This window comes from Papio anubis, chromosome 1, assembly GCF_008728515.1.
Source record: "Papio anubis isolate 15944 chromosome 1, Panubis1.0, whole genome shotgun sequence".
NCBI lineage: Eukaryota > Metazoa > Chordata > Mammalia > Primates > Cercopithecidae > Papio > Papio anubis.
In genome coordinates this window covers 90722209-90737910 of record NC_044976.1, presented here as the reverse complement: position 1 = coordinate 90737910, position 15702 = coordinate 90722209, and the positions used below count along the sequence as shown (strand labels likewise).

The 15702-nt window shown below is 41.3% G+C and overlaps 2 protein-coding genes across 5 annotated transcripts in view; one reads left to right on the top strand and one right to left on the bottom strand.

The window, feature by feature from the left end:
- Positions 1-8842, bottom strand: part of LOC101004026 (AP2-interacting clathrin-endocytosis protein) — a 95477-nt gene extending 86635 nt beyond the window's left edge. For both annotated transcript variants that reach the window (XM_009212890.4, XM_021944086.2), the window contains exons 1-2: positions 8432-8842; positions 319-516 (exon numbers count right to left, since the gene is read on the bottom strand). In XM_009212890.4, the coding sequence (XP_009211154.3) occupies positions 319-516; positions 8432-8580 (347 nt within the window). In that variant the 5' untranslated portion in view covers positions 8581-8842. The remainder of the gene's footprint in view (positions 1-318; positions 517-8431) is intronic.
- SETSIP (SET like protein) lies at positions 396-15431 on the top strand. 3 transcript variants are annotated; one of them, XM_031650742.1, is made up of 3 exons: positions 400-483; positions 2300-2346; positions 13611-15431. In XM_031650742.1, exon 3 carries the CDS (start codon positions 13687-13689, stop codon positions 14557-14559), a length of 873 nt encoding a protein of 290 aa, XP_031506602.1. In that variant the 5' UTR covers positions 400-483; positions 2300-2346; positions 13611-13686; the 3' UTR covers positions 14560-15431. The 3 variants fall into 3 exon arrangements, with proteins under 3 accessions (XP_031506609.1, XP_031506602.1, XP_031506605.1); XM_031650749.1 differs by lacking the exon at positions 2300-2346 and having other exon boundaries at positions 396-483; XM_031650745.1 differs by lacking the exons at positions 400-483; positions 2300-2346 and adding an exon at positions 8894-9093.
- The last annotated feature ends 271 nt before the right edge of the window (positions 15432-15702 follow it).

The following is a 15702-nucleotide window of genomic DNA, read 5'->3' as shown; positions in this document are numbered from 1 at the left end:
TTATACAACCTGAAATGCCAATAGTGCCACTACTGAGAAATCCTGGAATAGACTAATTCATTTAAATTACTACAGAGCACACCATTTCCCCTTTCTCAGGATCAGTCTTAGCTTAATGCTTAGCCTCTACCACTACTAAGCTTCTAATATTAACACTTAGCCTCTATTAACACTAATTACTAAGATAATTTGGAATTTAAGTGAATGGATTTTTCTTATCAGGTTACAAAATACATATGAAAATATATTAAATAAAAACACACATGTTAAAAATAAGCAATTACATATTAGACTTATATGAATAAAGAAAGCACTTACTGTAAAAACGTTCTAAATTCTAAAGCTTCAACATTCTCCACAGCAACAGGCTCCTGATTTGTTAAACTATTTGATGTCTGTCCAAGAGTATGAAAATAGAAGTCAGGAACTCTTGCTAAAAGGACTGCTTTGTGTGCTTTGAACAAAGTACAACCCACAGAGAAGGTAACATCTGTATGGAATTCTTCCCTTAGAAGCCTATAAGGAATAAAAAGGAATCATAGTTTAATTAGTGATGCTAAGAAACATATACATATTTTTATAAAGTAGGTTTAAAAATAACACATAAGCTAAAAAATACAGAGGCAACATAAAGTTAATATAAAAATGAGTTTGTCCTCAGTTCATTCCAAAGAACATTGTTTAATATTGGCTTAGAGCCTAATTTTCTAAAATTCATAGTGAAAACAAAGATAATTTCACTAAAAGAGTAAGACTACTGTTTCAAAATATTTTTTCTTATGAATTCCTTCTGATAATAAAAAAATCATTTTCTGCTACTTATGTTGATTTGCCTTTAGATGTACTTTAGATTTATTTTTAAAATGCAAAGTTGACATGATCTTTAATTATTTAAAAGAATCCATTTTTTAAAATCTTAACAAAAAAAAAAAGTTAATAGTCAATGACAGCAACAAACCACACATGTCAGTAGAAAATTCAGGTTAGAAACTGGTACTTAGTTCTGGCTAATGTTAATTACCAAGTCGGAAATCCAGGTGTGGCTGTCAAAAATGTGACATTTAGTCTCTTTTCCAGTCTCCCACTCCCACAAATAGAATTATGCTCTAATCTATCATTAAATGATGGATTCATGAGGTAAACCCTTTCAAATTCCTTTGCTAATGTACAGACATAGTTACTGTAAAGCCCACTGATTACACGTATCCATGAGTGATAGAACAGAAATCAACATAATAGAAAATGTCATAATATAATCTTTTGTCTCTTTGCAGTAACTATATATTTTACTCTCTAAATATTAAATAATACTTCATATCACTATAGCAATATCATCAGCAAGGTACGTATTCTCAGAGGACTTCTGTATTACAGGATATATAAAACTGGCAATCACAACAGTACACTACAGGAGGTACAAGTAACGGATAAAGATATCCATTACAGTGAAAGCTTAGAAAGTTGCCAATGACACTCATACTCCCCCAGCACCAAGTTAATGGCTCCTTCCTCTAATCCCATCAGACTCAGCGCATAACTCTATTATAGTATTTCTGTGACTCCCCAAGGGCAAAAACTGTCTCTTCAGTATACAGCAAGAGTTCAATATCTGCTTATTGAATGATCCTATTTTACCCTAGACAAAACAAATGCTTCAGAGCACAAAAGCTTTTAAACCTTGAAAATAATGGCCAAACAGGTGCATCTTAGTTTGGTCAATATTTTCAATAAATTATTTTCATAAGTAATTTTTAAAGTTACACAAAAATGTGTTGGGCTCTCAAACTTTAATTGAAACAGAAACTGTATAAACACTCAATTTGTTCCTTCCTCCCACCCTCCTTCCCCCATCCCACCCCTCAAGTGAATAAGGAAGCACTGCAACTGGTAGCCATACAACCACTGGCAGGAAATCCACCTTGCTGCTAATGGATGCTCATGAGTACTTGCTAAATGGGGGGGAAAAAAAAGTGTGTATAAAATTGTTAATGTGAAAATACAGTGCTTTTCATTTGATAGAACCACTTTTATCAGTTTCAAGTATATTTTATATCTGTTACAAATCTGAAAATCTGATTCAGACTGGCTTAAACATTAGGGAGTTTACTGGCTCATCGAATAGTAAAGTCCAGAGGAAGGACAGATTGGAGCAAAGTCTCAATGATGCCAAGGCCCAGCTTCTTTCCATCTCATATCTTTGCCAACTACTGTATTCACCTATCGTAGTCCATTTGTGCTGCTGTAACAGAATACCACAGGACAGGTAATTTATAATGAACAAACATTTATTGGTTCACAGTTCCGGAGGCGGGGAAGTCCAACATTAAGGTGCTACCATCTGCAAGGGTAAGTCATTACACGGTAGAAGGATAAAGGATAAAAGGGAGCAAGAAGGAGCCAAATTCATCCTTTTATAACACTACCAATCTCACCCACAAGGGTGGAGCCCTCTTGGCTTAATCATTTCTTAAGGGTCCTACCTCTTGATACTGCTACAATGGCAATTAAATTTTTTTTTTTTTTTTGAGACAGAGTCTTGCCCTGTTGCCCAGGCTGGAGTGCAGTGGTATCATCTCGGCTCACTGCAACCACCACCACCCGAGCTCAAGGGATCCTCTCACCTCAGCCTCCCAAGGAGCTGGGACCACAGGAAAGCATCACCACACCTGGATAATTTTTGTATCTTTTGGAGAGACAGGATTTTGCCATGTTTCCCTGGCTGGTCTTAAACTCCTGAGTGTTGGGGAAAAGCTGAGTGTCAGGAAAAAAGCTGAGGCAGGGCTTGCATATCTGACATAATGTAAAAGAATCTTGGAACATGTCTGGGGTCCAGCGTCTAAAACCCCTCGTTGCCTTTGGAACACCAAGCTCTGTGCCGAAGGGTGGAAGGCTGCCCTGCTGCACCACAATCTAAGCCCAGGGCATTAAACCCCTCATGGCTTGGATGGAATCCAGGGCTCAGGGCATAAAACCCCTCATGGTCTCTGGCTCCTTGCTTCTAGCACTCCCAGGCTCATAGATCAATTGTATCCTAAACTAGATGAACATGTTTCCCATTATCTCAAGTAGCAGAACATGTTCCATATGCTTCAAAGAAAATGCTAAACCGTCACAACTGTAGATCATGCACTTGATACACTGCTTTCTTTCAACCCCCACATCCTTACCATCTGCTTGTTTGATCGCCAATAAATAGTGCAGGCTTCCAGAGTTCAGGGCCCTCACGGCCTCCATACTAGTGTCGCCCCCTGGTCCCACTTCATGTCTTGTCTCATTCTTTTGACTCCACCGAACTTCACAGCCCCCAAGGCCTGGTGTTGGGTCTGATCACCCCAACACTGAGCTCAAGCAATCCGTCCCCCTGAGCCTCCCAAAGTGCTGGGATTGCAGGAATAAGCCACCTGCCTAGCCTGTAAATTATTATTATTTTTGAGATGGAGTCTCACTCTCACCCAGGCTGGAGTGCAGTGGCGTGATCTTGGCTCACTGCAACCTCTACCTCCTGGGTTCAAGCGATTCTCCTGCCTCAGCCTCCTGAGTAGCTGGGAGTACAGATGCGTGCCACCATGCCAGGCTAATTTTTGTATTTTTACTAGGGATAGGGTTTCACTATGTTGGCCAGGCTGGTCTCGAACTCCTGACCTCAAGTGATCTCCTTGCCCTGGCCTCCCAAAGTGCTGGGATTACAGGCATAAGCCACCATGCCCAGCCAGGCCGTAAATTTCAACATGAGTTTTGAGAGGACAAACATTCAAACTGTAGCATAACTTACCTAAAGCAAGTTAGATTGCTGATAAAACCCAGTTATCACTAAACATTTACCGAGCAAATACTATGTACTAAGCACTGGAAACACAAAGATGACTAAAACATAAAACCTATCCTCAGGGAGTTTATAGTATAGTAGGGAAGCCAGGTCTGAAAATTAAAGTGTGTGATATATTCAATAGCATAAGTAAATTTTGTTCAGGGACAGACAAAAGAGGAGACCTCATAGAGGGCATGAAAACCAAATGGGACTTTAAACACTGAGTAAGAGCTGGTTAGGGAAGTAAGGCAAGGTAAGTGCCTGGCTCCATGTTCCTTACAAAGATATGTGTGAGTGTGGAACTATACATCAGTCAGCATAAAGTATTGAGAAGGTGTGAAATGGCAGATGAAGCTGCAGAGATAAAGATGAGTAAGAGGCAAAGAGCTTAACTGTATCTTACAGTGAAAGAAGAGTCACAAAATTGTGTGTGCTGAACCTCTATTAACCTCAACAGGGAAGGCAACAGGCTCAAGAGGCTGAAGAGACCCAGAGCCAGCAAATGAGACATAGGCTTTTATCAGGTGTTTACATACAGGGGAGAGAGTCCAGTGATGGCAGGCCAGACAAGGTATCCACCTTACCTACAGTCCAGTGGTGACGGACTGGGAAGGAAAACTGCAAACCCTTGCAAGCAGCATAGAAGTTTATACAGCATTTTCACTTAACCCCCTTCCCTTAATGTCCTCCACATTATGTATGTCCTCTACATTCCCTTAATGTCCTGGCAATCTTCATAGACCCCCCACCCCCCCCCCCAAAACTCACAGCTTCAATCCCCTTTACAGCCTGTGTTCCACAGTATGGGCCCAGGAGCTCAGATGTTCCTCACAGACAAGGAACTAATCTCCGGGATGGCGACTCCCAGATTCCCTAGCTCGCAACACACGCAGGTACATCCACCATACAGGGTCATTTTAAGGTTATGCCTACATTATTGCTATCAGGCGTGTTTGCCCTGTAACTGGTTTGAAACAATGGCAAATTTATTTTTCAAAATATATAAATTTGTTTAGAAGAGGAGTCAGATGAAAATGAGAATGAAGATGAGAAAACTACCACACAGATGAATGAAGCCAGGAGAGGATCAATGGTGATAAAGAGGGGATGACATTAAAATATATTTAGGTAATAAAATTGGCAGGAGTTGGTAAAATTGGCACGGAAGGGAATAACTTGGATCTCTCTCATATTTGGATAACTGGGTGCTAGTGATACTACCAATCTGCTAGTTCAACTTCCCTCCTCTACTCCAGACACATTTCCAGTTGCTTCCTGGATATAGGTAGCTGGACATTCATTATACACCTCCCTTTCAGGCAAGATCAGGCTTGTTCAGGGTGGTATGGTAGTAGCCTACATGCTTCCCTTTCAAATATCCTAAGATTTGGAGCCATTTTCAATGCTTCCTTTACCCTGTTCCCCAGCATGTCATCAGTCACCAAGCCTATCAATTGTTCCATTTCCACTGCCATTATGTATCCCTGGACTGTTATAAAATCTCCCAGCAGCTGGTCCCATTTCCAATTTCCCTTTCCTTAAATTCCAGATCCAAATGTGTAAATTCCCTATTTTAAAAACACTGATGTTTCTCCACTGCTTCTAGAATACATCACAAACATTTCACTGGAGAAAGAAAGCCCCTATGATCTTGTCTTAGTCTACCCATTCACCCTTACCTACTGTAACTTTGATTGCCTGCCATACAACCTCCTTCCAAATAAAGCTACCAAATTCATGTATTACTTATATGTGGCCCTGGTTTGTACCACATGCCCCTACATCCTAATCACATCTGAATGGACAATGGACTGAGCCAAGGTTAGCCACTGGCCAATGTAGTAGTCAAGCAGGAAAACCTGAGCAAAGATGTTCTATAACAAACACAAACCAACTGATGGCACTGAAGAGCATTCTTAAGCAAATCTATGGTAGAAAAAGAAATGGGTAAGAAGAGGAGATGAAGGTGCAAAGTTAACTGGAAGATCAGTTTACTGTAGAGGAGGCAGACTGCTTGGGTTCATATTCTGGTTATGTGACCCTGGGCAAGTCACTTGAAAGTCTCTGGAGCCAGATTGTCAAGGTTCTTATTCTGACTCCATCACTTTTTTTTTTTTTTTTTTGAGACAGAGTCTTGCTCTGATGCCCAGACTGGAAGGCAGTGGCTCAATCTCAGCTCGCTGCAATCTCTACCTACCAGGTTCAAACAATTCTCCTGCCCCAGCCTCACAAGTAGCTGGGACTACAGGTGCCACCATCATCTCTTTTTTTTAACATTCAGTTTCCTTATGTGTTAAATAAGAATAACAAGGCTTACCTCACAGGATTCATGAGAGAAGTAAGTAAAACATTTCATGTAAGCCCAGTGTATAGCAAATAGTAGGATGGCAATAGATATTAGTTTTGTTTTTTTACAACTGCCCTGAATAACAGTCCATTTGTCGATGTGGTCTTATTGTATGACTGTTATATCCCAAACAACTTTCCAGTTGTACATTGGAACCAGCTTTTTGAGGGCTAAAACTGTCTCCCACTTTTCCTCACTTCTCTACATATCTTATCACGTCAGGTAACCTAGGAGTGTCTCTGTTCCTTACTCTTTGGCAGAGTCTAACACGACTTGCTTTCTCAAAATCAATCAAGCTCTTTCAAATTTCTGTGCTTCCGTAAAAGTTATTCCCCTTGTGTAGATATCCTCTACCTCTCCCTTCCCAATCTTTGCCTAATCAATTCTTAACCAATCCCTAAGAGCTCGCTCAAATGTCACCCTATAAAGTCTTCTCAACTCACCCCACCACAACTATCACTTTTGTTTAGCCATTACCTCTCACTAGAGTGTAAGAACAAACAACATTAACCTTTATTACTTAAGACCTAGTACTGGGCTAGGTACATGGTCGGTGCTAGATACTTCGTATTTGTGAAAGAAAAAAGTAGAATGCTGCACAACTTTTAGTTATTAGAATAAATAAATGACATTGCTATGCTTGGAGAAAATTTAGTATAACGTTTAAGGTGGTTGGGTGAGACTTTTTGTTTTTAAAAAAATCTTGCTATATATATTTTTCTTTGTTTATAATAAGAATTTGGGAGTTCTGAGTCCTACCCTCAGTTGTAACTAAGATGAGGATAAATTGTTCACTAGCAATACTTCAACCTCATTTTCTTCATATAAATTAGATGTGTTACCCTAGAAACGTTAACAACTTCAGTATTATTTTTTCCATCTTTTTCATCAGTCCCTCCCTGGTAGAGACAAAGTAGCTTCCCCAGTAGATAGTCCTAAATTCAAGGGAAATATTTTTTACTTTGATAAATTCTGTTTATAACTACCGGAGCCTTAAGTACGGGTGAGTTTTTGACAGAAAGCACTTTAAAATGTAGAATCCTGGCTGGGCGCGGTGGCTCACGCCTGTAATCTCAGCATTTTGGGAGGCCGAGGCAGGCGGATCACTTGTGGTCAGGAGTTCGTGACTAGCCTGGCCAACATGATGAAACCCAGTCTCTACTAAAAATACAAAAATTAGCTGGGCGTAGTGGCAGGTGCCTGTAATCCAAGCTACTGGGGAGGCTGAAGCAGGAGGACTGCTTGAACCCGGGAGGTGGAGGTTGCAGTGAGCCAAGATCCCGCCACCGCACTGGGTCCAGCCTGGGCGACAGAGCAAGGCTCTGTCCCAAAAAAAAAAAAAAAAAAAAGTAGAATGCTGCACAACTTTTAGTTATTAGTAATTATGTTTACTTCAGTGTTTCTCATAGTCACCCTAGCCAGCAGCATTAGCATCACCTGGGGCCTTGTTAGAAATCGAAAATTTCGGTCCCAACTCAGACCAACTGAATCAGAACTATGGTCTGGGACCCAGTAAACCTGTGTTTTAACAAGTCCTCCAGGTGATTCTGATGCACACTGAAATATAAGAATCAATGTCTTGCTGGAAATGTAAATTAGTTAGGTCATATTTCTAAGCTTCATTTTCTTTGCAAGCTGAAATTACTTTAACGGGATTCCCAATAACCCGAGATGGATATCCATGAGGCTTACAAAGGTTAAATGTCAGGACGACCCTCCATTTGCTTTGGTCCTGACAGGAGCTGGGAGTTGCTGGGAGCTACAGAGAGCTCTAGGTGGAGAGAGGAAGCCAGGTCGCAGTCAGGAAGCATTTCTGGTAAACTGTTTAAACAGACCTCAGAAGAGACCTCCAAGACTATAGTATTGCTGTTTCATTTCAAATAATCATTTTCCTAATTTTATTCTTTTTCCTAAAATTGTATAAACTTATTTTAAAAATTGTGTTCAGGACCTGGATCCACCCCGACCTTAGTGATATGAAACAACTAAGCGTGCCTGTGTTAAGATATTTCTGGCAAACTGGTGCCGCACATAATTAAGCTTTTTTGTTTTCCTTTTGAATCTGGTACACGGTGTCGAGGTGCTCCGCATTGGTTATTCCAGGGCGAACGAAGCCACTTTCGGAATAGCGGGGAGACTGACGAACGACCCGCAGTCGCCTGAGGCGAGGAGAACCAAGTGCTGAGGCAGGGGGAGGCAGAGCCGAAAGCCACAGCTTCGGGGCGGAGGTGGGCGATTTAGGAACTGAAGCAGCCAGAGTTCCCGCCTCCTCCTACCTGAGCAAATCCTGGCTGAGCTGCTCCGACACCGTCGCCTTCAGCCGGCGCCGCTCACACGGCCCCTTCCTTTGCAACCCCTTACTGCAAACTCCAGCGGACCCCAGAAGTACCACGGGGGCCGAGCTGCCTTCCCCACAGCGAGCCATGTCTCACAGAGGTACGGCGCCCTGGAGGCCCAGTACTTGGCCTCACTTGCCCCGCCCAGGAGGAAGAAGGGGGCGTTTCCAACCGAACGCGCGGCTCCTACCCAAATCCGCCCCCTAGGGTAAAAGGTTGACGCCTCTTGTCGGTTTGTAGACGGTCTCACAGAGCAGCCGGACCGCGGTGGGGAGCCTCAGAGGCCCAGAATCAAGCCGGCTCGTGACCCGGGAAGAGCGTGCGCAGGCGTACTCGCTCTGTTTACTTCTGCCTGCGGGCACCCCGCCTCCCATGGCTCCGGCGCGGACCATCCTGCGGGGCAAACCAGTCCTCAGGCTCCTTATCCCCTCCCCTCTACTTTCCCTTCCGGTTGGTGTTCATTCATTCAGTGTTTTACTGAGGCTCGAGTTCAAATCAGCACATGCAGCCTTTGTATGCGTCTTCCTGACAGGTCTACACTTTTTCCAACGAAAGACTGGGCGAGTCACACACCCTCACTTACCTGGCTTCTTAACCCTGAGGTATAAATGTTTGGGGCAAGAAAAATTGGCGATGGGAGGGGTAGGGAAGACCTTCATAAACTGCCAGTCAGAACAATTCTGAGTCCAATATAAGAGGTACTTACAGCATCTAGAAGGCCCCATCCCCTTCGTATCCGCGGAGTAGCTCATAAGCTTTTGGACTTGATCAGAGAAAGCTCAGTTAATAGGACGGGGCTTTGCATATAATGCCCTAACGTTTATGACCAAGAAGGGAGAAATAGGTAAGGGGCAAAGTCTTTGAGCAGTGAAGTGGTGGATGGATGAAATATAGAATTCTTTTTTGTTCCAAAGAAAGTAGCAAACGTGATTATCATTTAAGGTTTTGGTATTTATTTTTTATTTGATTACTGCCTCCAAAAGAAGAAAACTCAGTAGTTCTGCTTTGGGCCGGGCAAGTCCCATCTACTTGGGAAGAAGAGGCGGAATGATGACTTGAGCCCGGGAGGTCGAGGCTGCAGTGGGCCATGATTGCACCACTGACTCCAGCCTGAGCAGCACAGCAAGACCCTGTCTCCAAAAAAAAAAAAAAAAAAATTCTGTTTCATTCACAAACTCTATGCACAAGGTAAAGATAAGGAATTGCTTGGAAAATATATTGACCAGCTTGCGGTGGCTCACACCTGTAATCCCAGCACTTTGGGAGGCCAAGGCGGGAGGATCATTTGAGCCCAGGAATTCAAGACCAGCCTGGGCAACATAAGGAGACCCTGTCTCTACCAAAAAAAAAAAAAAAAAGGAGGTGGGGAGAGGAGGTCTTTGTATTTGTACCATAAGATTGGCCAAGAAGTAACCATTTCTTCAGATAATGCCCTCTCTAAAATATTTGGACATCTTAATTCTGAAAAATATAACTGGATAATTGATTTTTTAAATTAATTCCCAAATGCTTGGATCGATAATTGATTCTTAATTATTCCTGTAGAAAAGAGGGGTGTCAAAGATAACATAATAGTAGATTATATTTGAATCCTTATTATGTGATAAACGCTACTCTATTTGCTCTGTGTGTTTTAACTCAGTTAATCCTTACAACAACCATTTAGCTAGGTACTGTCTTCAGACCTAATTTACAGATGAGGAAGCTGAGGCATACAAAGGATAGGTAACTTGGCCAAGGTCACACAATGTCATATATCACACTATAATATATGGTGTGTTACACCATAATAATGGTATATTATAACCCAGACAGTATTTATCTTTTATTTTTTGACTGGCAAATTTAGTCAATTTATATACACTCTTGTAGGAATGTAAATTGGTGCAGCCATTATGGAAAACAGTATGGAGGTTCCTCAAAAAATTAAAAATAGAACTATGACGTGATCCAACAAACCCTCTTCAGGTATATACCCAAAGGAAATGAAATTAGCACCTCATAGAGATATCTGCACTTTCATATTTGTTGCAGCATTATTCACAATAGCTAAGATATAGAAACAACCTAACTGTCCCTAGGATAGATTAATGGATAATGTTGTATATATACAATGGAATAATATTCATTCTTAAAAGAGAAGATCCTGCCATTTGTGACAACATGGATGAACCTGGAGGACGTAAAGTTGAGTAAAATTCGCCAGGCACAGAAAGACAAATACTGCCTCACGCCTGTAATCCCAGCAGCTTAGGAGGCCAAGGTGGGCAGATCACGAGGTCAGGAGATCGAGACCATCCTGACTAACATGGTGAAACCCTGTCTCTCCTAAAAATACAAAAAAAGTTAGCCAGGTGTGGTGGCGGGTACCTGTAGTCCCAGCTACTCAGGAAGCTGAGGCAGGAGAATGGTGTGAACCCGGGAGGTGGAGCTTGCAGTGAGCCGAGATCGCCACTGCACTCCAGCCTGGGTGACAGAGCCAGACTCCATCTCAAAAAAAAAAGGCAAATACTGCATACATACTCTCATATATAGGATCTTTTTAAAAGTACGTAAACAGTAGAAAGGTGGTTGGGGAAGTTGCATTTATGTAGGATGAGTAAGTATAGAGATCTAATGTACAGCATGAGAACTATAGGTAATAATATTTGTTGTATACTAGAAATTTGCTAAGTGATTAGATTTTAGGTGCTCATACCACAAAAAAGTAACTGTGTGGTGAGAGGGAAAAAAAGTATGTGTGATGATGATATGTGCTTGACTATATCGTTTTACTCTGTATGTCAAAACATCATGTTGTATACCTTAAATATCTACAGGTTAAAAAAAAAAAAATGAAACACCCAGGCAGTCTAGCACCAGACTCCCTTCAAAGCCCTGCCAGATTTCTACCAGGCCTCTTTATCATCTGATAAAGTAACAACTAGGCTACTCTCTGGTTGCAAATGGGTGACAGAATGATTTCTGATTCATGTTTTATCTTAAAACAACTTAAGTTAGGCCGGGTGTGGTGGCTCATGCCTGTAATCCCAACACATTGGAAGGCCGAGTCGGGCAGATCACTTGAGGTCAGGAATTTGAGACCAGCCTGGCCAACATGGCGAAACCCCAGTTCTACTAAAAATACCAAAATTAGCCAGGTGTGATGGTGCGTGCCTGTGGTCCCAGCTACTTGGGAGACTGGGGCAGGAGAATCACTTAACTGTATCATTTCACTGCAGAGGTTGCAGTGAGCCGAGATTGTGCGACTGCACTCCAGCCTGGGTGACAGAGCAAGACTCCGTCTCAAGAAAGATATGTAAAAATAACAAAACTTAAGGTAGCTTAGGCAGCTATGTGAAATGATTAAAGAATAAGTAAGTACTCCCTTAAAAAAACAAAACATGGCTGGGCATGGTAGCTCACACCTGTAATTCCAGCACTGGGAAGTTGAGGTGGGAGGATTGCTTGAGGCCAGGAGTTCAAGGCTGCAGTAAGTTATGATCACATTGCAGCACTGCAGTACTTAGCCTGGGCAATAGAACAAGATTGTCTCTAAAAAAAAAAAAAAAAAAAAAAATCTTGTCTTTGATGCTTCACATTCTACCATTAGATAATTTAACTTAAAGCATTATTTTTATTTTAATTCATCTCTATAGTCATTATCCCTAATGTGAGTGAGGTTTTCAGATGTTCTTCCTGAAAGCATTTTTGATCAGGAGGAAAAGAGAGTTTAAGGAACTAGCAGTGGGAGCTGTGAAGGTAAACATGGCTAAACTTGTAATTTGGTTTAGGGTTATCTTTAACTGTGATCTTAATGTGTGAAAAATAAATGTAGGTAAAATTGCCTTGGAAGGAAAAACTTCTTTCAAGAACTTCAATCTCATGAAAACAAACCCATTTTTGATGCATTATTTCTCCCTCTTTAAAAATGTTTAGGCTGAGCTTGGTGGCTCACACCAGTAATCCCAACATTTTGGGAGTCTGAGGTGGGAGGATTGCTTGAGCCCAGGAGTCCAAGAACAGCCTTGGCAGCATAGCAAGGCCTCGTCTCTACTTACTTACTTACTTACGAAATAAATAAATAAATAAATAAATAAGTAAATAAAATTAAAGCCAGGTGTGGTGGCACATGCCTGTAGTCCTAGCTACTCAGGAGGCTGAGGCGGAAGGATCACCTAAACCAGGGGTTAGAGGCTGCAGTGAGCCCTGATTGTGCCTCTGCACTTCAGCCTGAGTGACAGAGTGAGACCCTGTTTCAAAACAAAAAGTGTATGTTTTAACAGGAAAAATTTCAAATCACAGCTACTCGGGAGGTTGAGGCAGGAGAATCGCTTGAACCTGGGAGGCAGAGGTTGCAGTGAGCCGAGATGGAGACTCCATCTCAATAAATTAAAAAAAAAAAAAAAAAGTGAAAAGCTTTTCAGAGAGAGAGAGATCTTGTCATGTCCAGGCTAACCTTGAACTCCTGGGCTCAAGTGATCTTCCTGCCTCAACCTCCTGAGTAGTTGAAACTATAGGCATGTGCCACCATGCCCAGCTGAGTAGTGTTTTTGTTGTTGTTGTTGTTGTTGTTGTTTTTAAGAACTATATATAAAAATTCGCTGACCATGGTGGTGCCCACCTGTAATCCCAGCACTTTGGAAGGCCCAGGTGGGCGGATCACCTGAGGTCTGGAGTTCAAGGCCTGCCTGGCCAACATGGTGAAACCCTGTCTCTACTGAAAATATAAAATTAGCTGGGCATGGTGGTACAGGCCTGTAATCCCAGCTACTCGGGAGGCTGAGGCAGGAGAATTGCTTGAACCTGGGTAGTGGAGGTTGCAGTGAGCCGATTATCAAGCCACTCCACTCCAGCCTGGGTGACAAGAGCGAAACTCCATCTCAAAAAAAAAAAACAAAAAAAAAAACTATATATAAAAATGTAATGGATAGGACAGCTAAATATAAAAAGTGAAATTATATACTACTTGAAATAAAGTGGGTAAATTCCTTTTTACCTTGGAAAAAAGAATGAATGTGTATGTGTATATGTGTGTATTCCACATATTCCATGTACTCAGATCACCCCTTCTTAAACATAAGGTAACATGCATACTATATATTTACTATTCTGCATCTTGTTTTTCCTCATTTAACAGTATATACTAGAGTGTTCTGCCTGCTTCCAGACGAGCAAGGAGACTCGTGGTCTGGTTCTTGGACTTCCCTAACAGCATGGCCCCTAAATGCCAGTCTCCACTCCCACTTGAAAAGAAGAAACCAAGACCACCTCCTGCTCTGGGACCAGAGGACACATCGGCCTCTGCAGGCTTGCTGAAGAAGGGAGAAAAAGAACAGCAAGAAGCAATTGAACACATTGAAGAAGTACAAAATGAAATAGACAGACTTAATGAACAAGACAGTGAGGAGATTTTGAAAGTAGAACAGAAATATAACAAACTCTGCCAACCATTTTTTCAGAAGAGGTCAGAATTGATCGCCAAAATACCAGATTTTTGGGTAACAACATTTGTCAACCATCCACAAATGTCTGCACTGCTTGGGGAGGAGGATGAAGAGGCACTGCATTATTTGACCAAAGTTGAAGTGACAGAATTTGAAGATATTAAATCAGGTTACAGAATAGATTTTTATTTTGATGAAAATCCTTACTTTGAAAATAAAGTTTTCTCCAAAGAATTTCATCTGAATGAGAGTGGTGATCCATCTTCAAAGTCCACTGAAATCAAATGGAAATCTGGAAAGGATTTGATGAAACATTCAAGTCAAACACAGAATAAAGCCAGCAGGAAGAGGCAGCATGAGGAACCAGAGAGCTTCTTTACCTGGTTTACTGACCATTCTGATGCACGTGCTGATAAGTTAGGAGAGGTCATTAAAGATGATATTTGGCCAAACCCATTGCAGTACTACTTGGTTCCTAATATGGATGATGAAGAAGGAGAAGGAGAAGATGATGATGATGATGAAGAGGAGGAAGGATTAGAAGATATTGATGAAGAAGGGGATGAGGATGAAGGTGAAGAAGATGAAGATGATGATGAAGGGGAGGAAGGAGAGGAGGATGAAGGAGAAGATGACGAATAGAACACTGATGGATTCCAACCTTCCTTTTTTAAAATTTTCTCCAGTCCCTGGGAGCAAGTTGCAGTCTTTTTTTTTTTTTTTTCTTTTTTTGCCTCTTGTGCTCAGTTGCCCTGTTCTTGAGGTCTCTTTTCTCTACTCCATGGTTCTCAACTTATTTGGGGGAAATACCTTGAGCATAATACAGTGGGAAAAGAGTGTCTTCCCCTTTCTGTTCGAAGTTCATTTTTATCCCTTCCTGTCTGAACAAAAACTGTACGGAATCAACACAACCTAGCTCTGTGGGAAAGAAGAAAAATCTGCTCCCTTCGCTCTGCTGGAAGCTGGAGGGTGCTAGGCCCCTGTGTCGTAGTGCATAGAATTCTAGCTTTTTTCCTCCTTTCTCTGTATATTGGCTCAGAGAGTACACTGTGTCTCTATGTAGGTCAAAGGGACAATATGGGCAGTTAGATTTACCAACATGTATCTGTCTACTTTCTCTTGTTTAAAAAAAGAAAAAAAACTTTTAAAAAATGGGGTTGTAGAAGGTCAGCAAAGGGTGGGTTTGAGATGTTTGGGTGGGTTAAGTGGGCATTTTGACAACATGGCTTCTCCTTTGGCATGTTTAATTGTGATATTTGACAGACATCCTTGCAGTTTAAGATAACACTTTTAAAATAAATTCTCTCCTAATGATGACTTGAGTGCTGCCACTCAGTGGGAGACTCAGCAGAACCTGTAGGATCTTATTTGGAATTGACATTCTCTATTGTAATTTTATTCCTGATTATTTTTAAATTTTCTTTTTGTTTCACTGGAAAGGAAAGATGATGCTCGGTTTTAAACGTTAAAAGTGTACAAGTTGCTTTGTTACAATAAAACTAAATGTATACACACACACAAAAAAAAACCAGTATATCCTAGCGGTTATGCCATGCTAATGCAGATCTTTGTCATTTCTTTTTATGGTGGCAATTCCACTACATTTCACTCAACTGCCGTTTTAATTTCTTCTTTGAATGATTATTCATATCCTTTGCCCATTTTGCTTTTGGTCTTTTCTCTATTTTTAGATGTTGGAGATATTAGTGTTGTCCGTGATATAATTTGCAAATACATTTTTCCATTTGTCATTTGTCTTCTGACTTGGCTTGGTTTTTAGTGGGT